General features: G+C 45.8%; 1 protein-coding gene across 1 annotated transcript in view; it reads left to right on the top strand.

Annotated features, from left to right (window-relative positions):
• The window catches only part of Parm1 (prostate androgen-regulated mucin-like protein 1), a 99648-nt gene extending 82049 nt beyond the window's left edge, over positions 1 to 17599 (top strand). Inside the window, exons 3-4 of the mRNA XM_038345134.1 lie at positions 5529 to 5607; positions 15156 to 17599. Coding sequence (XP_038201062.1) covers positions 5529 to 5607; positions 15156 to 15240 — 164 coding nt within the window. The 3' untranslated portion in view covers positions 15241 to 17599. The remainder of the gene's footprint in view (positions 1 to 5528; positions 5608 to 15155) is intronic.
• The last annotated feature ends 1000 nt before the right edge of the window (positions 17600 to 18599 follow it).

Below are 18599 nucleotides of genomic sequence, written 5' to 3'. Positions count from 1 at the left end.
GCCTACCATAATAAATGGAAATCTAAGACACATGCGGTTCTGGGACTCAACCCCTCCCCCCGCAACACACGCAGAGACAGACACTTTGAAGGAGAAAGAAAGAACTGAAGTCAAAGTGCCCCTGGTTCCTGATGACCAGTGAAGGAGCTGTCACACACTTTGACGTGGCCACCTGTTCCTGTCTCTTTCTCCCTGACTTTTTGAACCAGGAAGAAGGAAGGAAAGCATGATAATCCTGAAGAACAGTTGAGAGAGCTGTTAATGAGCCTGCTCAAGTGCAGCAGCAGTGTGGGCACACACCCAGGACAGGGGTCAGGCGCTCACTCTCTGCTGAAATACAGTAGGAGTGTGTGCACACACCCAGGGCACAGGACTGGTACTCACACTCTGCTGAAATACAGTAGGAGTGTGTGTACACACCCAGGACACGGGTCAGGCGCTCACACTCTTCTTAAACACAACAGAAGTGTGTGCACACACCCAGGACACGGGTCAGGTGCTCACACTCTGCTGAAATACAGTAGGAGTGTGTGCACACACCCAGAACACGGGTCAGGTGCTCACACTCTGCTGAAATACAGTAGGAGTGTATGCACACACCCAGGACACAGGACTGGTACTCACACTCTGCTGAAATACAGTAGGAGTGTGTGTACACACCCAGGACACTGGTCAGGCGCTCACACTCTTCTTAAACACAACAGAAGTGTGTGCACACACCCAGGACCTGGGCCAGGCACTCACACAATATGAACCAAATTCTCTGACTAAGTGGCTCACGTGTCAAAACAATGGACAGGAGCTAAGCACTCTTCTTTTCTTCACCCTTGGACACTCCTCCATTGCCTGTCCCACCCCCTGTGTTCGCAAGCAGCACCTGTGAAAGCACTGGTCAAGTGTGTTCCAGGCTATGTAGATCCACCCTACCACGTCCTAGCATTTGCATTCTGGGTGCATTTGGCAAATATTCCCAATAAAAACTTCGAATGAAAGGATTCTTTCATATTAATTGGTGTAGGGAGTTCACTCAAGGGAAAAATTCTAAAAGTGGGGACTTCAGGGTTATGATACAGGAGATAGCACTGACATAGGAAGAACCCTTGAGTTTGGGACAACAAGAAGGTCAACCCGTCTGTGGGTTAGAGACAAGCATGGAGAGAGAAGCCCCTTAAAATGTTTGTTTCAGGACTGCCTCTGGTCATTGACCAAGGGAGCAGTGTCTGGCCAAATCTCAGCAGGGGCATGTCCTTTTAGGAGTTTGCTATGGCTCTGCACAGGTCTAATCCATCTCTAGGCAATTATTACTAAATTAACTCTCTTCCAGCCACCCATTGAGACTCATCATTATATAGTGTGGGGGTGAAGGTCATGGGCAGGGCAGGATGGAGTCCTAGAGGGAGGTGATTGGATAAGACCTAGACCCGAGGGTTCAGGATGAAGGGGTGCAAAGCCTGCCTGTGTTCGAGAATGTCCTTAGTGCCGTGACTGGGGTCGAAACTTCGGGTTATTATGTTTCCTGTGAGTATCATGATGAGTAATTCAACACTGAAGGAAAGAGTTAAGTGCCTACCGTGCGCTGGAGACTGCGCCTGATGCTAAAAATATGCCAAGGCTGAAGAAGATGCAAGGTGGCTATGATTAGAATCGGCCTAAAGACGCTCAAAACCACAACCCAGTGTTTGGGAACAGGAGCCACGTTATTAGTTAGTCCAGAGCGTCCGTCAGAAAGAGCACCTCAGAAGCCTTCGTACATGGTTATGTCACAGGGAAGAAAACAAAAACAAATCAAATGAACCAAGAAGGCAAGAGCCGAAGAGTCCATGGAATGGGCTACAGGAAGCAACTAGCTTGGTGATGACAGCAACGCAAAAGGTGCAATAAAGCCCGGGTTCACATGTTACTCAGCTCCGTGAGTTGCCAAATATAAAACTTTAACCAACATCTCTGTCTTCCTAGGCCTCAGCTTCCTCATCTATAAAATGCATCCATTCAGCTTATAAAAAAAGCATTAAATGAGAGGCGTAACCTTCTTGGTCAAGGACTGGCCCAAAGAAATCACCTGCAAAAGACGGGAGCTGTCCTTAACCTTGAGCTCCTTTGTTCTCATTCTGAGGATTATGCAAGTGACAAGATGGGGCACTTTGAGAAATCCCGGCTTTGGGATGGCGTGAACTTCACGGAGGCTTTGGTTTCTGGATCTTCACGAGCTCTTTGGTTGGGCAGAACATGTTGGCACAGCACACTCTTGCATTTTGGCTTACACGATGTGCAGATACGTTTCCTCTAATTCTCCCAGGTCTGCCCATCCCACAGCTTTACTGTGTGAGTCACACCTGGTCGGTAAATAATGGATCCCAAGGAGGAAGAAAAAGGCCAGCAAACTTCCCCACGCCCTTTCTCACCTTGGAACCTGTGAGGCCCTGTACATCCCGTACGGGCAAAGCTTTCCCCACATCCCTTCCTCCTCTTTCTTCTCCTTGTCCCATCTTGGAAAAAAAATAAAAAGGAGAATAAGATGACAAGGGGAATTCCAGGTTACACAAAAGTTGGGGAGGCAGCATTTGTTTGCGGGATCGCAGTTACCACAGAAAGCAGTGCTCTCAGGAGCTTAGCAGCGCTCTCTCTCTCTCTCTCTCTCTCTCTCTCTCTCTCTTGCTCTCTCTCTCTCTGTCTCTCTCTGTGTGTCTCTCTCTCTGTCTCTCTGTCTCTCTGTCTTTCTTTCTCTCTCTCTTTCTCTCTGTCTCTCTCACTCACACACACACACACACACACACACACAACACACACACACACACACACACACACTACTACCACCACCAAGTGGGGCTTCCCAGGACAGACAGCTGCTGAGGGAAAGCTCAGAACACAGACTCTTCTAGGCTCAGGCTAAATCTCCTTCCGGAAGACTCCAACTCCTGGGGTGAGGATAGGGGCAGGGATGGAGGTGTGGAGGGTGGCTTGTGAAAAGATCCCAAACTTCAGCACAAACCATTTTACGTTATACATTGGTGGAACCAACTCTCCAAAGGGCCCTTTACCCAGCGTCCCCCAGGAGACTACCAAGCAAAATGTCAATGGTAACCTCCTCCATCTCTGGTAATGACGATGATGACACCTGTGGCCACGGAAGGGTGGCCTTGAAGATTTGAACCTGCTCCTGGAGCAGAATGACCGCAGTGACATGGAGAAGAAGCAGGACACTCTGCCACTTGCTCTCCACACACGAGAGAAGAACAGCGCTTAAGTTGGGGGAACTTCCTGATTTATTTCAAAAGGAGGTGGTATAGAAAGATGCTGGGTAAATGGCAGAGGTAGAGGAGATGGACACCCTGAAGAAGGTCAGACCTACAATGTCCTACATGAAACTATTCTTAGGGTGGTTGAAGAGTCTTAGTGGAGCCAACTATATTCCTTTCCTTTTGGGAGCCCGGGGGTAAATTAAAAGGGTGAGTTTTTTTTTTCTTTTAGACTGCATCTAATCACAATGACTGCATCCTCTCAGTCATCAAATGCCCCCTCAGCTTACCTTGTGGTTCTAACCCTCCCTTTGAAAGCTCTCGGCAGAGTTCCTAAGAGGCTTCTGTGGACTTTGGATTGTTCTAATTTCAGCACAGTTTGGAGGCCAAGAAGCTAAGAGCTGCCTTTCAAAACAGGAGTGGAGGTTTTTCATAAGAGGACGTGACCTCAGGCTTTCTCCACTTGACCAGATCTGTGCGTTGCAGCAATCGGCACCACGATCTTCCTAATGCCATCTAAAGGGGAGATAACTGGGCTGATGATTACACTCATCTGGCTCAAAAGCCTTCTAAAAGCGAAGACGTGGAGACGCAAGCTGTCCTGGAGTATGCACGCTCTGCAATGGTTGATATGGCCAGTCTCCATGGAAACAGCAAGCTCTCCTCATTGTCTTCAAGTTAGCAATGACCCTTGGTTCTGCCCTGTAACCACTAGGAATGTAGATGCCTGATGTAGCCTTTCACCTAAAACTTGACGGGAATTACTAAAGAGTTAAGTAGTGGCTTTGCTTCTTGACCCTGCCCTACTTCTTTTGGAAGTAGAAGGAATGGTAGAGAAAACAATAAGCACAAGCCATTCATGGAAGGAAGCTGGAAATAAAAGAAATGCCAAATAACTTACAATTGATAAATCTTTAAGGATGTGGGGGAGATTCATGTGCAAGAGAGAGGAAATGGTCCGGGATCATGCGTTGAACAGTTCTTCAGACTGGTGTGTGTGACATCCCGTTTACCTGTAATAAAATTGTGTGTGATGAGCAGAACACACAAGTCAATCCAGCTGACTAAATAGCTCCTGTTCACACAGCCGATCATGGTTATTCACACATGTGTGTATGGCATACGTGCATACGCATGTGTGTTCACATACACACACACACACACACACACACACACACACACACACACGTCTACATATTTCACTCCAGATCTCTCGGCTTTTTCCTAGGCATTTAAGAAAAGCTCCATTCACTTGTTGAATCCATAAGTGGTGTACTAAAAGAGTAAGCAGGTCTATTATACCAAAAGTCTTCTGAAATATTTGGGGACAAGAGTCTAATTGATCATTAACACTTCTAACATAGAATAAAAGAAAAAGTATATGCATTATTAGTCAAAAACTCATACAGAAAGGGTGCTGTATTCCAAAGATACATTTGGAGCCAGGATGGTTATTTTTATATGGTCGTATGCCTAAAGGGTTGGTCTGTCTGCCTCTCTATTTACCTTCCCATTAATATTGCTTTAGGAATCAGATTCAAACGGTAGCAGAAAGCATGTGTGTCCCTTTATAACTGTGTTGCTACAGCAATGACAACAAAATTATTCCCTGAACAGTTGACCTTATTTTGCCTACCAAACTTGACTTCATTCTCTATCGTCCAAATTTACTGTTTAAATATGGAAGCTGGCCGTACACCCAAAGAGAAGCATTAATGTTTTTCTCAAATGCTTTGATCTGATGATATCCGCGAAATTTGCACACCTCCTTCCAAAGTGACCCTTTCAAAGGGACACTACTGTAACAGCTGTGTGCCTCCAGTTTTATTAAAAATTCAGCTACATTACTTCATAGTGGCGCTTGAATAGGACACCTTCCTCCCGATCTTTCACAAGGGACCCAACGACACAGGAAAAGACATTTGGAGACATAAAATCTCCTCGCCCTGCAGACAGCAGTGCTGGCAGCTGACCCCACCACTCTTCGAAGGGCCGTGAGGTACACTGTGTACTGCCCTTCGTATTCCAGAGCATCCAGCACGTCATGATAGATGCTAAAATAAGTATTGGCTGCTCACTGAACCTCACTTTGTTGCCTTGTTTTGTTTTGTTTCATTTTAAGCTCAGTAACAGAACTGAAGTCCCGGCTTTTGTTCTTGTTCTAACTTCCATCAGAATGGTCTGAGGTCAATAGCTTTTTCCTCTCCCAGAGGAGATGTGGTTAGATATTGGGTACTCTAAAGTTCACCAAGCTAACTCTTTCATTATCTTTTCTGGGCCTTTTCCTTACAGGCAGTATCGCCGCCATCACTGTGACAGTCATCGCCGTGGTGTTGTTGGTGTTTGGAGCTGCGGCATACCTAAAGATCAGGTGAGACACTCCTTCCTTCTTGAAAAGAGCAAGATTCCTGTGAGGCTCCAGGATGAAGGCTGTTTCGCCATGGGCTTGCTCTGTGATGGGTATCTCATCCCTCAGAAATACTGTCAGGGAAGTGAACGTGGCCAGTAGACTAGTCCCACATTAGACAGGGACGGACAGTTTGTAGAAAACACTTGAGTATAGGCATGATGACGTCACAGGACAAGGTTTACCTAGAGTTTGGAGTCTCTGTGCAGGCGCTCTGCCCTGAAATCACATGATTGCTCTGGGAAAGCTGCACACCTCTGGGAATTAAGGCTCCCTCATCTGTGGGCTGGGGCGGAGGGCAGAGCCACTGGTTGCTCAGTCCTGATGTTCTGCATGCTCATTGATTAATTGGCAATTCATCTATTCAAGGCATGCTTATTAGTCTAGCCAAAATATAAAAACTAAAAGGAAAATGTAGCATTGTCTAGAAAACTGGGCTTCGGCACCAGATTATGGCCTTTTATTGTTAGTTTTAAAAACATTTTCTCCTATGAGGTGAAGGTGAGCATAGAGGGTAGATGCGATTCATGTTCCTTAGCCAGACAGAAAGTTACAATACTCTTTGAAGCCCTGTTCTTATTTCCCGTCGCTCTGTAAAAATCCAGACGTCCTCAAAGTCATGTTCCTCATGTCGAGACACACACACACCATACAAACATACACAGAGACACACATACATTCGACATAGATACCCACACATCCATATACACACATAGCGGATACACACATATGCCATACAGACACACGTACATTTGACATAGATACACACACATCCATATACACATATACATACACATCAGACACAGACACACATACACATCAGATACACACACACCATACAAACACACACAGAGATACACATACATTAGACATATACACACACCATATACACATATACACACATATCAGATACACACACATACCATAAGACACACATACATTGAACATAGATACACACATATACACATAAACAAACATGCATCAGATATACACACATACCATACAAACACACATACATTAGACATAGACACACATATGCGCATGCATGTGAGCACACACACCACACACACACACACGTACACACACACATTCTCCTGTCTTACTTCTGGTCATCAAAGCTGAGTTCCTTCCTCACAGAGCATCTGCTGCTCCTACCTCATGCCCTGTGCTTGTCTTCTATAAGAGCACATCCCCTCATCAGCCCCTCATCTCCTGCGGTCACCCCAGCCCAGCCCACCAGGGAATGCCTTTCTCTTCCTTCCAATATATTACCCCATCTTTTGTTATCACTTGACATCAAATCAATCTAATAATGGTGTCAAGAATGAGAGTGTTTCATGGTATCGCCTCCATTTAGGGTACAAAGACAGAAAAGGACACTTTTTGGGGAAAAATTTAAACAAAAAGGCCTGAATTACTCATGTCCAAAAGCCTTTATAAAAGCACACAGATATTTCTTTCAGATTTTTTTCTTTTGGTTTTTCGAGACAGGGTTTCTCTGCAGCTTTAGAGCCTGTCCTGGAGCTAGCTCTTGTAGACCAGGCTGGTCTCGAACTCACAGAGATCCGCCTGCCTCTGCCTCCCGAGTGCTGGGATTAAAGGCGTGCGCCACCACCGCCCGGCTCTTTCAGATTTAAAAACAAAAAATCTTTGCCTTCGTTAAGCCTGAATTTCTTTGAATGTCAAATTTAATTTTATAAATCATGCAGTTGTGAGTGGTACTCTCTGCTCTATTTAACGACTAGTTTACTGCTATAGATATCTCGTGTTTATGAGTTAAGTGGCTTCGTTGCTACTTTGCAACAAGAGTATGCTAAAAATATATCCCTGTCCCAGCCAGAGAAACTTACAGATAAATTAAAATCATTTCTCAACTCACTAATGATGATATTCTGCAGAACTATAACACCAAAAAAAAAAAAAAAACATGACCTTGGTACAAATGTCCTCCCACTTGCTATATTCTACACACACATACCAAAAAAGATTAGCAAAAATCAGCTAAAGAACTCTTTGCCTTGACTTTAAGCAAATTTACCATTTCAAACAAATATCTGCAGGCTTGAACAGTAAGTATTCAGATTCTAGACGCTGGGCGATGCTGGTTCATGTCCCAGCCCCACCATTTTATAGCATCCTGTACAGAGCAAATCATTAGCCCTCACTCCCTTACCTGTGAAGAATAGTGGTTTTAGCCACCTGGTGGGCATCCTGGGGGAATGAATAGATACTGTACTGCCATCATCACCAAAATGGTAAGCTAGAGGGAATCTTGGTAACATAGTCACACATACATAGATAAACACACACATACACACACACACACACACACACACACACACACACACGTTTACTGATCGCCAGCCATGTGGCAGGCATCTCTCTGAACAATGGGACTATCTCAGTGATGCAGCAGGGTCCTTCTATCAGAGAATGAACCACACTTAGAAAACTAGCATGCCCTTACAAATTGTTCTGTGCGCTGATGAAAACTCTGTAAAAATGCTGTTTTTTAAACAATATTCCTTCCAGCCCTAACACCAGATAAATTTGAGGGTAAAATCAAACGACTCTCTGCTTTTCTCCCCCATGTCTCTCTTTTCCAAATGTAGAAGGTCCACGGTGACGTGAGCATAAGGGTACTGCTTATATATTTATCTACCCACATTTGGCACTGTAAACATAAGGATAAGGTAGTCACACCCACGCATTAGAAAGCCCCTAAGGAAAACCCCTTTTTACTTCTCCATTATGTTTTTGTAGGGAAAGTGGTGATATAAATAGTTAATTGTTTTCATGAGTCTTAGACCATGCCAAAACCCATTCAAGTGTTATCTTGCCAGATTCTTGGAAAATACCTCTGACTGAGCCTTCATCAAACATATAGTCAGCTCCATTGATGTCTGCCCCTCCCTGTATGTGTGTATATGTTGTATGTGTGTGCGTGTGTCTGTGTGTGTATGTGGATATGAGTATGTGTGTGTACATATGTGTATGCATGCATATGTGTAACATTAGGTTTCGCTTTGCCTAAAAATTTGTTTTGCTTCTATCACCCCATATTCCTAAGGACAACAGCATGCAAGTGTTCTCTTATCTGGGGGACGCTTATCACCTGGCTACCAACTGAAATCCCAGGTCACGCGGGAGCTGTTAGCTTACGGCCTATACCCACAGGCTACAACCCTGGCACAGCCAATGTCCCTGTGAGTGCAAAGCCACTGAAAGGGCAGCCTTGCCCCCCAAACCCAGCGCACCTTGCCAGCTCAGGGCTCATTTCTGCCAAAGGCATCGGCAAACTCATTAGCTGTCTGTTTTCATGTGTCTCTTCTCCAGTGACCTCTGACCTCCAGTCTTATCACAGAGTCTGCTGCCTGGAATACTGTTATCTTTTAATGCCCAGAGCCTTCATAGGATGGGGCTTATGGAATTGACCTTCCCGAACTTTCTTAAAGCTCTCCTGCTATGGACCCGTCTTGACCAGCAGGAGTTTAAGTGGAAGGGGAGAACAGGAGCTCAGCACCACACTGGCCTTTCTCCTGTAGCTGTCGAGCTTGTCTTGAGATTGGAATAAGGGCCATTGAGTGCCCAAGAGGCCATAGCTTGGTAGTAAGCGCAGGACCTATGGACAAGCTGATAGAACAGTCTGCCCTGTGCCATAATGAGACACTTAACTCCAGAGTATGGAGGATTAAACAGGGAAACCTGCACATGTTCAGTGGGGAGGCTGAGGGGAGCTGCTGGGGGCAGCTGATTGCTGTGTTACCCATCATTCTCAGAACTCACCTCAGCATCTCACGGGATGCTCGGTGAGATGGTAGATTCCAACAAGAGGCTGGCGGAATGACTGTGTCCTTGGCGTCCGCACACCTGGTCGTCACAAAGGATTCACAGTTGTGTGACTGTGCACTGTGTGGCAACTTCCTTGCGATGTTCTTCGTCAACAAGGTAGTGTCTGTGGTAGACATTCATAAGCAGAAACCATCCCAGGCAGTCTCCACTCCAAGGCTCATTTGCAAATGTAATGGGAAGCAAAGGCCCTCCCTACCTCGTGCAGGGGGGTGCCTTTAATTAGTGATGATTGAAGAGTTCTGGAAGTCAGTTGTGTTTTGTGGAAATGGCTCAGAGCTGCTCAGCTAGGAGATAAGCGCCCCACACAAGAGCCCACATCTGCAGAAGTGGCTGGCGCTGTGATTAGGTGTGCTGCTAACCTTTCACAAAAACTCACGTCATCTCGATTTTTAGACACAGCAGGGCCTGGTTCTCCACGTGTTTTGGTGGAGGTTCGCTGCCTTGCTTTGTGTCTCACGGTGACTGCGGACAGCTTCTGCTTGTTCTTTGGGTTTCCTGACAAGCCCCGGCCAGCTGCCAAGACCAGGGTCTTTTAGATTTTGTCATCCGCATGCTATTTTTCAAGTTAGCTTTTGGAGTTCTGGGAGTCATTTGGCCCCAGCTCCTCTGTGGCTTTCTGGACTCTGCTGAATAAAATTGCCAGTGGGGGTGGAGGCAAATCACAAACAATTCCCAGTGATCCTGATCCTGATTCGGTGCTCTCGACAGGGTCCTTACATCCGCATTTCTAGCTAGCTCACCGAGGATGCCCAAGCTGATGGTCCAAGAATCATACTTCGAATAATTCTACTTTATCCTTATATCCTGACACTTCTAAGAAACACTTGGCTGTGGAGGTTCCCCAGATGCACAACCCTGTCCCTTCACGCCTCAGTGACTCTGAATGAACTAAGGGGTGTTTGGTTTATCCAGCATTTTAGTTCCCACATTGCCTGGCTCTAGAGAGGTCTGCTCTTGTAGCCTCTTCCTCACCCTTTCCATACCGAGTTCCTGGATGCACCTTCCAGCTGCCTTCCACTTCCTTTCCAGGAAATGACCATGGGTTCCAGCCTCTACCACTGGAGCCATAAAAAGCCTCTGGTCCCCCATCCAAGTACGAAGTGAGAGCTTTAGAATATAACTCACTGCAAGGGACCACAGTTAGTCAACAGCAAGAGTAATCTTAGAGGCTGGTTCGCCTGTCGGGGTGCAGGTGTGAGGAAGTGGGAGCCACTTGTGTAACCCACACAGGCTTTCACTAACCACTTCTTCAAAGTTGAGTCTCCAGCCCTCATCTGTGGTGATGGTCTGACCGTGGGATGGTGTCTCACAGATAACTAACTGTAGTGTGAAAGGGACTGGCTATTGGAAGATATGTTTGGAAATAATAGCTTTGAGAGAAAAAACAGACTATGCAAGAAGATTTTGAAAATAATGTTTGGAAATGTGCCCATCATGGGGATTTTGGTAGAAAGAAACAGAACTGTGAACTCTGTAAACTCTGCCACTAACTCGCTGTGGTAACAGTGCCTGGCCTCTGTGGCCTCAGTTTTCTTAGCTTTAAACCGTCCTCCAGAACATTAATGTCCTAACTTGGACAGATCGTTACACAAAGCACAGACCTTAGATGATGCTGACGGGTACCACTGTCATGGCTGCCTGCAATATTCAATTTTCCATGAATTGAAACATTCAAAATGAAAATTTGATTGTCTTTTTAATAGGGACCTGGTAGATGCAACACAGATGTGTTGTATGTTCCTGCCCCCAATGAGGGAATGACCTCTTTCCCACCTCTGACTTTAGGATGTGTTCCAGATGTCCATGGGACTCAGCCCTAGTCTCCTCAAATGATGCCTTCGTGAGTCCTTCTCGGCCACCATTCAGAACTGCAAAGCCCACCTCCCACTGGGAACGCCTCATGCCTTGCTTTATTTTCTCCATGACATTTCCCCCACCTACCACATAATTATTTGTAACATAGCTATTATGCCCCCATCTCAGAACGTAAGGTCTCTGAAGACAGATATTTAAGTGTATCTAGTTGGTCAGGTGTCCCTAGGTTTCCAAAATCGGGTCCCTTAGACTAAGTTTTTAATGAAAGGATCCAGGCAGGGATGTGGTCATTAGACATCAGGAGTCACGGGTCTAAACTGAAAAAGGAGACAATGACCGCCACACCAGACATCTTTGCTAATGGAAGTCAGAGCTTAATTACCGATGGCTAATAAGTGTGGCATTTTCCCCGAAATAAGCTCTCTCATAATGTCTGTGTTTCCTTCCTGCTTAGCTCATGGTAAGCACTGATGATTGACAAGTGGGTCTCCCCTGCCAAAAGAGTGGGGTGGAGGCTTTGCCAAGAGCTGGGATGTGCCCTTGGAAAACCAGCAGGGGGTTTCTAAAAATATTTGTTTAGACTCTAAGAAAGTGAAACACCACACTTAGCATCAAGGACAATAAAGAAATGGCAAAAAGAGAAGAAGGTAAAATAAGAGACTAGTCAATTTTCCCTCTCAGGATCTGCCTCTAGCTAACTGAACCTTGTGCACAGTAGAAGCGCAGATGAGAAGGGTAGCGCCATTGACTGGGGGCACTGTGGGCTCTGAGCTAAGTGCTGCAGAGCCACAGCGTAGCATGGGGTCTGGCTGTAATTCTCCTCCTTCTTTTTCTTAAGTCAAGTGGAGCCTTTGACCTCCAGCATTCTTTACTGATTGTTTTCCCCCACATCGCCAGCTTTGTATAACATCGCCACAAGCCGTAAGAACCTTCTCTGGTATTGGCCAAGTTGACAGATACACAATTTCTTTGCTACTAGATATAAACTGCCTCCAAATATTCACATTATAAACCATAACATCAAGCTTAACACATTAAGTGTACAGATAGTTCATTTAAGAGGAACCAGTTCACAACAAGTGAAAACACAGGGCAGGTACGCCTCTGTATTGAGAAATCACGTAAACAAAGTTGCTTTTCCCCAGGAATAATGTCACTCATACCGACTGCGCCTCAGATGGAAATTAGATAAAGAATGTTGTCCTACAGAATCAAAAGGAGGTTTTTATTATCAGGTACCCCCATAAATAATAGTGGCAAAGCCCTCTAAACTCCTTCTGTCTGCCTTTCCTAATGTTAGCTGAGGAGGACTTTGTTCTTTTATGTCTTAGACTCTGCCTGCACATGCCCCTCTGGAAAGCGCACCGCGTCCAATCAAAATGGGCCATGACTTAAGCTCTGGCACTAACCACCAACTATTCTCCCCTCATCAGGTTCCCAGGTTCCCACAACTGAGTTTCACTTCCTCTGTCCACAGCAACCTCAGATTTACCCAAGCCCAGCCTGAATCCCCACATGTCCAGTTCTTGTTCTGGCCCCTGAATGTGTTAAGAGCAAACCCTGCAGGTTCAGTGTGTTTCCCGTTTTTCTCTTTTTACCCCCCACCCATTTTTGTTTATCCATATCCCTTGCATTTCTTTCCTTGCTCAACGGCACTCACTGGTCAAATGTAAAGGTGAGGAAACGGGAGCCAAGTCTGGTGCTTTTCTTCATTCTCCTCGTGTTTGTAACGTAGATGCCTCTTTCAATGCAGCAAACTCAGGGCTAGCATTGTCCCAAGTGCCTAAGTGAACCAACCACAGACTGTAAAATCTGGTGGCCAGAGGAGTTTTAGTCCTTTGACCTCACTTTGCCATAGTAACATTTTATAAGATTCAAATGACAAGAATGTCAGAAACCGGATTTCTTCCTATCCCTGGAGATAGCTTCAGTAGTTCAGTGCTGTTTCCGTTTCAGACTTAGCATGGGCCTGTGTGAGTTGCATTATAATAAAAGTTACAAAGGCCAATATTTATTGTGTGCCAAGCCTTTAAAACGCATTACCTCATTGCCTCCTTCTAACAACTTTAATGCATGTTTTAACTGTCCATTCCGTAAATGAAGGAACAAAGGGGTCAAACACCTACTCAGGACATACATCTATTGACCAAACTGACAGTTTATGAGAATAAAATTATATGAAAGAGATTAAAATGCCACAAGACTTTAAATTGCCTTCAAGGCGAAGCAGGGGCTCCCTATCAATGAAGGCACAGGGTTATTAGGAATATGTTTTCCAGACTTAGAGCAGTAAAGTCGTGCTGAAACACAGGGTGGGCGCCAGCACTACAGTGCCTGGGGTTTTATTTTCTCATGGGGCAGCTCCTGTTTCTCGGTTATCCGACTAGTGGTTGTTTGGAACAGGAGGGTCTTTAAGTAAGTGGAGGGGCGGCCATGACTAGCACATGATCTTCACCTACTAAAATGGCCTCTGCTCTTCCTCCTGTGTATCCAAAGGGCTGTAGCGTGTCTAGGCTGCTTCTTGTGTGCCCTCTCTTTCCCACATCCACATCCACGTGATCGTGAGCTGAGAGTGTAGACAGACTGTTTTGTGGGGCATTTTCAAGTTTCCACGGATAAAGATAGGGTCCACCGAGTCAGCTTGCAGGAGCTCTACTGGAACTCTGAAACAAATACAACGAGGGCCTTTTCTGACAAACTGCCATCTCTGCCAATCCCTGGCTGACGTCGGTAAGCTGCAGGGGAGGGGCCAGTGTGTTAGTAGCCTATGGAAGAGGAGCAAAGGCCTTTTGTGTCCCTCCGGTTGTATTTCTACTTTGCTTACTGTTCGCCTCTGACTGAGAGAAGATTATGGGGACTGGGCATGTTTTTCTGTGCTGTAGTTAGTATCCATGATTTCCAATTCAATCTCAGCCCTGTGGGTATAAATTCAGCTCTTATCCCTCAGGTTCCCAGAGTCTAATTGTCACCTCAGCCAGGCAAAGAGGACAGCCTACCCAGGCTCTGGTGGGGCATTGGCATTGTGGGCGGCTATGACATGTGTAAGAATTCACACACTAGCAGGAACCTCAGAGGCACCATGTGCGTGTTTATGTTGTTTCCGATTCTGTCGTTCATTTTAGTCTTTAAATGCCCATGCCATTCCCATGGAATGCCTGTCTTTGTGAATAGACTCGCTTTTGTGAGAACTCAAGATACATCTTTGTCAGTTTCTGTGCCTTCCGCAGACCGTTATGGATGACTTACCGTGTGCCAGATCTTGTAGATGCTAGAAATAGAACCATGAATAAACATAACAGGCAAATTATAGCTACCCTCATGAAACATGTAGTCTAGCTGAAAAAGAAGAATAATTACGGAGCAGATCAATTACACTTCCCGAAGGCCGTTTTCCTCATCAGAGAAACAGTTCTTTCCCCCAGTCTTGATTTTGAGGATCTACTAAAAACTGAGTCTAGACTCACTCGACAAATGACAACGAGACACCAAGAGCAGTGGTGACAGCAGTAGTGTCTGTGACTGTGTGGATATCACTCTAGGGAAAATAGGCCCCGGGACCTACATCAAGATCCTGTACCCCTAGCTTCCCTTCCCTTCCTTTCTTAGTGGACAGCTGTGGAGATGGAGCCTCCTCTCCTTTCTCCTGCACTGGAGATGAAGGAGAAAAAGACTCAGCCAATCTCAACAGAAAGGGCCAGGCTGGCTCCTGGGTGGATGTTGGTAACTAGGGTCAGCATAGTCCAGGGTTATCCTGCTGGCCTGTGAGCATCCTGGGTTCAGGCTCCGGGGTATTAACTTGTCCTCAGACGGCACATCTACAGTGACGTCATCTTCTTCTCACACAGGCATTCCTCCTACGGAAGGCTGCTGGACGACCATGACTACGGGTCCTGGGGAAACTACAACAACCCTCTCTATGACGACTCCTAACAAAGGAAGGTGGCTGGGCACAAGAAATAGCTGTCCTTTATTTATAAGTGCTTATCCAGTAGAATTAATAACAAGTACTTGATGCTCACTGAACGACAATCGCAAGCCCTGTTTTGTTGGTATGGTTGTTTTGTTTTGTTTTGTGTTTTGTTTTCTCCTCCCTCTCCTCTGGCTGCTACTACAACATCCCCCTTCTGGTACAAAAGAACCATTTTGTACAGGCCAGTGGAGGCCAATTTGCAGCTGGCACGGGCCATCTTTGCATTGACCAGGCCGGACACCATGAGGTGGTGGCTGCAGCCCCCACCGCAAGACCCATTGGAAGAACTGAGGAAAAGGGCTCGGGATGCCCTGTTGGGGATTTAATTTGAAGGGAACTTTTGGTTTGGGTTATTTCTTAAACTTCTCTATAGGAAATTACACGGAGGATCAGTGGGGAGAAGAGAAAGGAATCCCTGGAGGATGTCACCCTGTGTGGAGAAAGCAAGGGTTTCTTGATTTCTTTGTAATCCTTCTTTGCCTGGCTGTATCTGACAGGATGCCTACTTGGTCCTACAAGCAGATAGACAACTCTTAGCTGCCTAATTAGGAGAGATGAAAGACAGCTGTACCCAGGAGGAGACCAGCAGGCAAGAGCAAAGAAGCCCAGCAGGCTGCTGTCAATCTTAGCATGCTCTCAACCTGTTCTCCCCATCCAGGCCACTGGAAGGCAATGGGGATCCCTGCCCACTCCCCATGCAGGCCACTGGAAAACAATAGGGATCCTAGCCCATTCCCCATCCAGGGCACCAGAAGGCAGTGGGGATCCCAGCCCACTGGCTTTCAGAACAGTTACGGCACAGTTTCAAAAGAGAGACTGAGAGGTGAGCTTAAAGAACAGCAAGGGAGAGGCTTGTGGAGAATAAAGATGGGGGAAGAAAGAAGGGACAAAAGCTCACAGGGACCCTCTTGAAGGAAGGAGGAGCCAGCTCCCCATTGGTAGTGGGAAATACCTAAATCCTGGAGGAGCCCAGAGAATTCTCACTTCGCACAGATAAAGCAGCGGGTTGGGGAATGGCTATATGCTATTTTAAAACAATGTTTAAAAAGACAGTTAACCTTCCATAGGAAGTAGACACTGAGAATTACCTGTTTATTCTCCCTAACACCTACCTTACTCATTCTTCCTTTTAATAAATGAACACCTCTGGGTCTCCAGACTCAAAATCTTGTACAACAAATTTTGAGAAATGGACGTTTTCCTTCACCAGCATTCATTTATTTTACTTATTAACCATCAGGAAGTGATTTTGTCTCCCCCTGCCCCCGGCCAGGAATATTTGAAAATGTCCGGTGGCCACTTTTGCCTGCTACTACTTATCTTGAAATACTACTAAGGGGTGGAGGCTGTGGCTCCTTGGCACAGGACAAGCTGCCACCACAAAGAGCCTTCTAGCCCGACACATCAAAGGCTGACATTGAGACCCAGATGCCTCGTGATGTCCTTGTGATGTAAAAAGACACTCACACATCAGTAAAACCCTTTCGTTTTTATCAAAGTGAAACATCATTTTTTCCTTCTCCAGAGTGGTAGCTTGTTGACTGATAGGTTGCTTTCCGGCATGTGCAGTTGCCTTATATTGTTGGTGTTTCTAGAGAGCTTCGCTACAGGGCTGCACGGCTGGTCAGCAACATCTGATCCTGGGACCCAGCATCTTACGCCCCGATTTCATGTAGTAGAGAGCATGCGTCTTAAAATATGTTACATTGGCCTAGGATGTCACAGAGAACAAGAAACCATCAGTTTTTAATTCCTCAGACAGATCCTGCCCCACGATTCTGTTGAAAAAAAATAAAAGAACACTATAGTGCTATCCTCCACCCCTCCGGTGTGGAGATCACAAATTGGGGTACTTCCCACAACCTGCCATCTAGGTGCTGGGGAGAAATCTTCCTAAATCTCAGAGGTGCCAAAAGGAAAGAGCAACCATCAGAGGTCATCTGCATGCAGAGAGGGGTTCGCAGAAATTCAGATAACCCTGAATACGAACACAAAAGGGCACACACACACACACACACACACACACACATGCACGCAAACCTCCTCATGAAAACTACAAGGGTATGTCCTCTGGCCATGCCTGACATGAACAGCTGTCCCTCATTACCACCCTGATGGCTTCACAGGTCTCCAGTTAGGCAAAGGACAGGGCATTCTACGTCTCATTTTCCTTCCCCAGCCCAAAACCTTTTTGACACATGACACAAGCTCTCTGTGGAACACTTTAGGAGACTGCACTTCAGGAACCCCTTCTGGGGTCAGTCCTAGGCCAGAGGAACCAGCTTCCCTCCCAGAACCCTCACCTGTTAGAAACCAAGGACACAGCAAGAACTGTTTTTTTTTTTTTTTTTTTTTTTTTTTTTTTTTTTTTTTTTTACGCCAAAGGATGCCATTGTGCATGAACACGTGACTGCTTTTGCTATGGTTAACTTCCAATTGCTTCTAGCAAAACACAGCACAGTTATACACAGTGAGGTGACAGCGTCCCCTCAAAACTCAAAGCATGACCCTTGCTTTGCTTGATAGTATAAAATGTGTACATGTGAGAATTTACTTTGCCAAATATATTTTTCTTCCATTGAATTGGTCTAGAGATATCCCAGCGTCTTTATTCTACAAATGTTGCTACACACACACACACACACACACACACACACACACACCACACGCCCCTCTGAAATATATGCCAATAATTGATACCCTTTACCTCAGGGAGAGTTAGTTCAAGTCTATACAAGGGAAATTAGTGGCCCTAGTGAATCTAAACTGTCACACCCCATCATGGTTAGGACTGGCTCAATGCTTTAGAGAGAAAGTCGGAGCAGAAAGTGAGCTAGAAGCCTCTTCTCAATGGACTGCGAGTGACCAGAGAATGATATGCAACTCTGCTTTCTTTTCCTGGGACCCTGGTGGGTCCCCCAGTCCTCCCCGTACAGCTGTGTCTTCATTTATAAAAATGGGGGTGATGCCTTCTTAGTAGTCTGGCCCCTTCCTACCTCACAGACATATTGTGAGGATTAATGAAATTACAGTGTTTTCATTTTCTGGAGAGAAGAAGCTATTTATGGACATTTCAAGTATTATATAGATATATGAGTGATCTCAGTTTCTTATGTGCTGTTTTACTGGCGTGTCATTTTTTACTTATTCTATAAAGTTCCAGTTAATGTCATGGCCACATCAGATGACCATCAGAGCGCTGAACTTCCCTCCCACGCACCTGCATGATGCAGGGTCACCTGGTCCTGGAACCACAAAGAATGGTCTCCCCTCTGACTGTAAAGATGGCCCAGGACACAGGTCTCACAGGCGTGCATCG

This window comes from Arvicola amphibius, chromosome 1 (genome assembly GCF_903992535.2).
Source record: "Arvicola amphibius chromosome 1, mArvAmp1.2, whole genome shotgun sequence".
Lineage (NCBI taxonomy): Eukaryota > Metazoa > Chordata > Mammalia > Rodentia > Cricetidae > Arvicola > Arvicola amphibius.
Note: the sequence above shows the minus strand (reverse complement) of the source record. Positions and strands in the feature narration are given on the sequence as shown.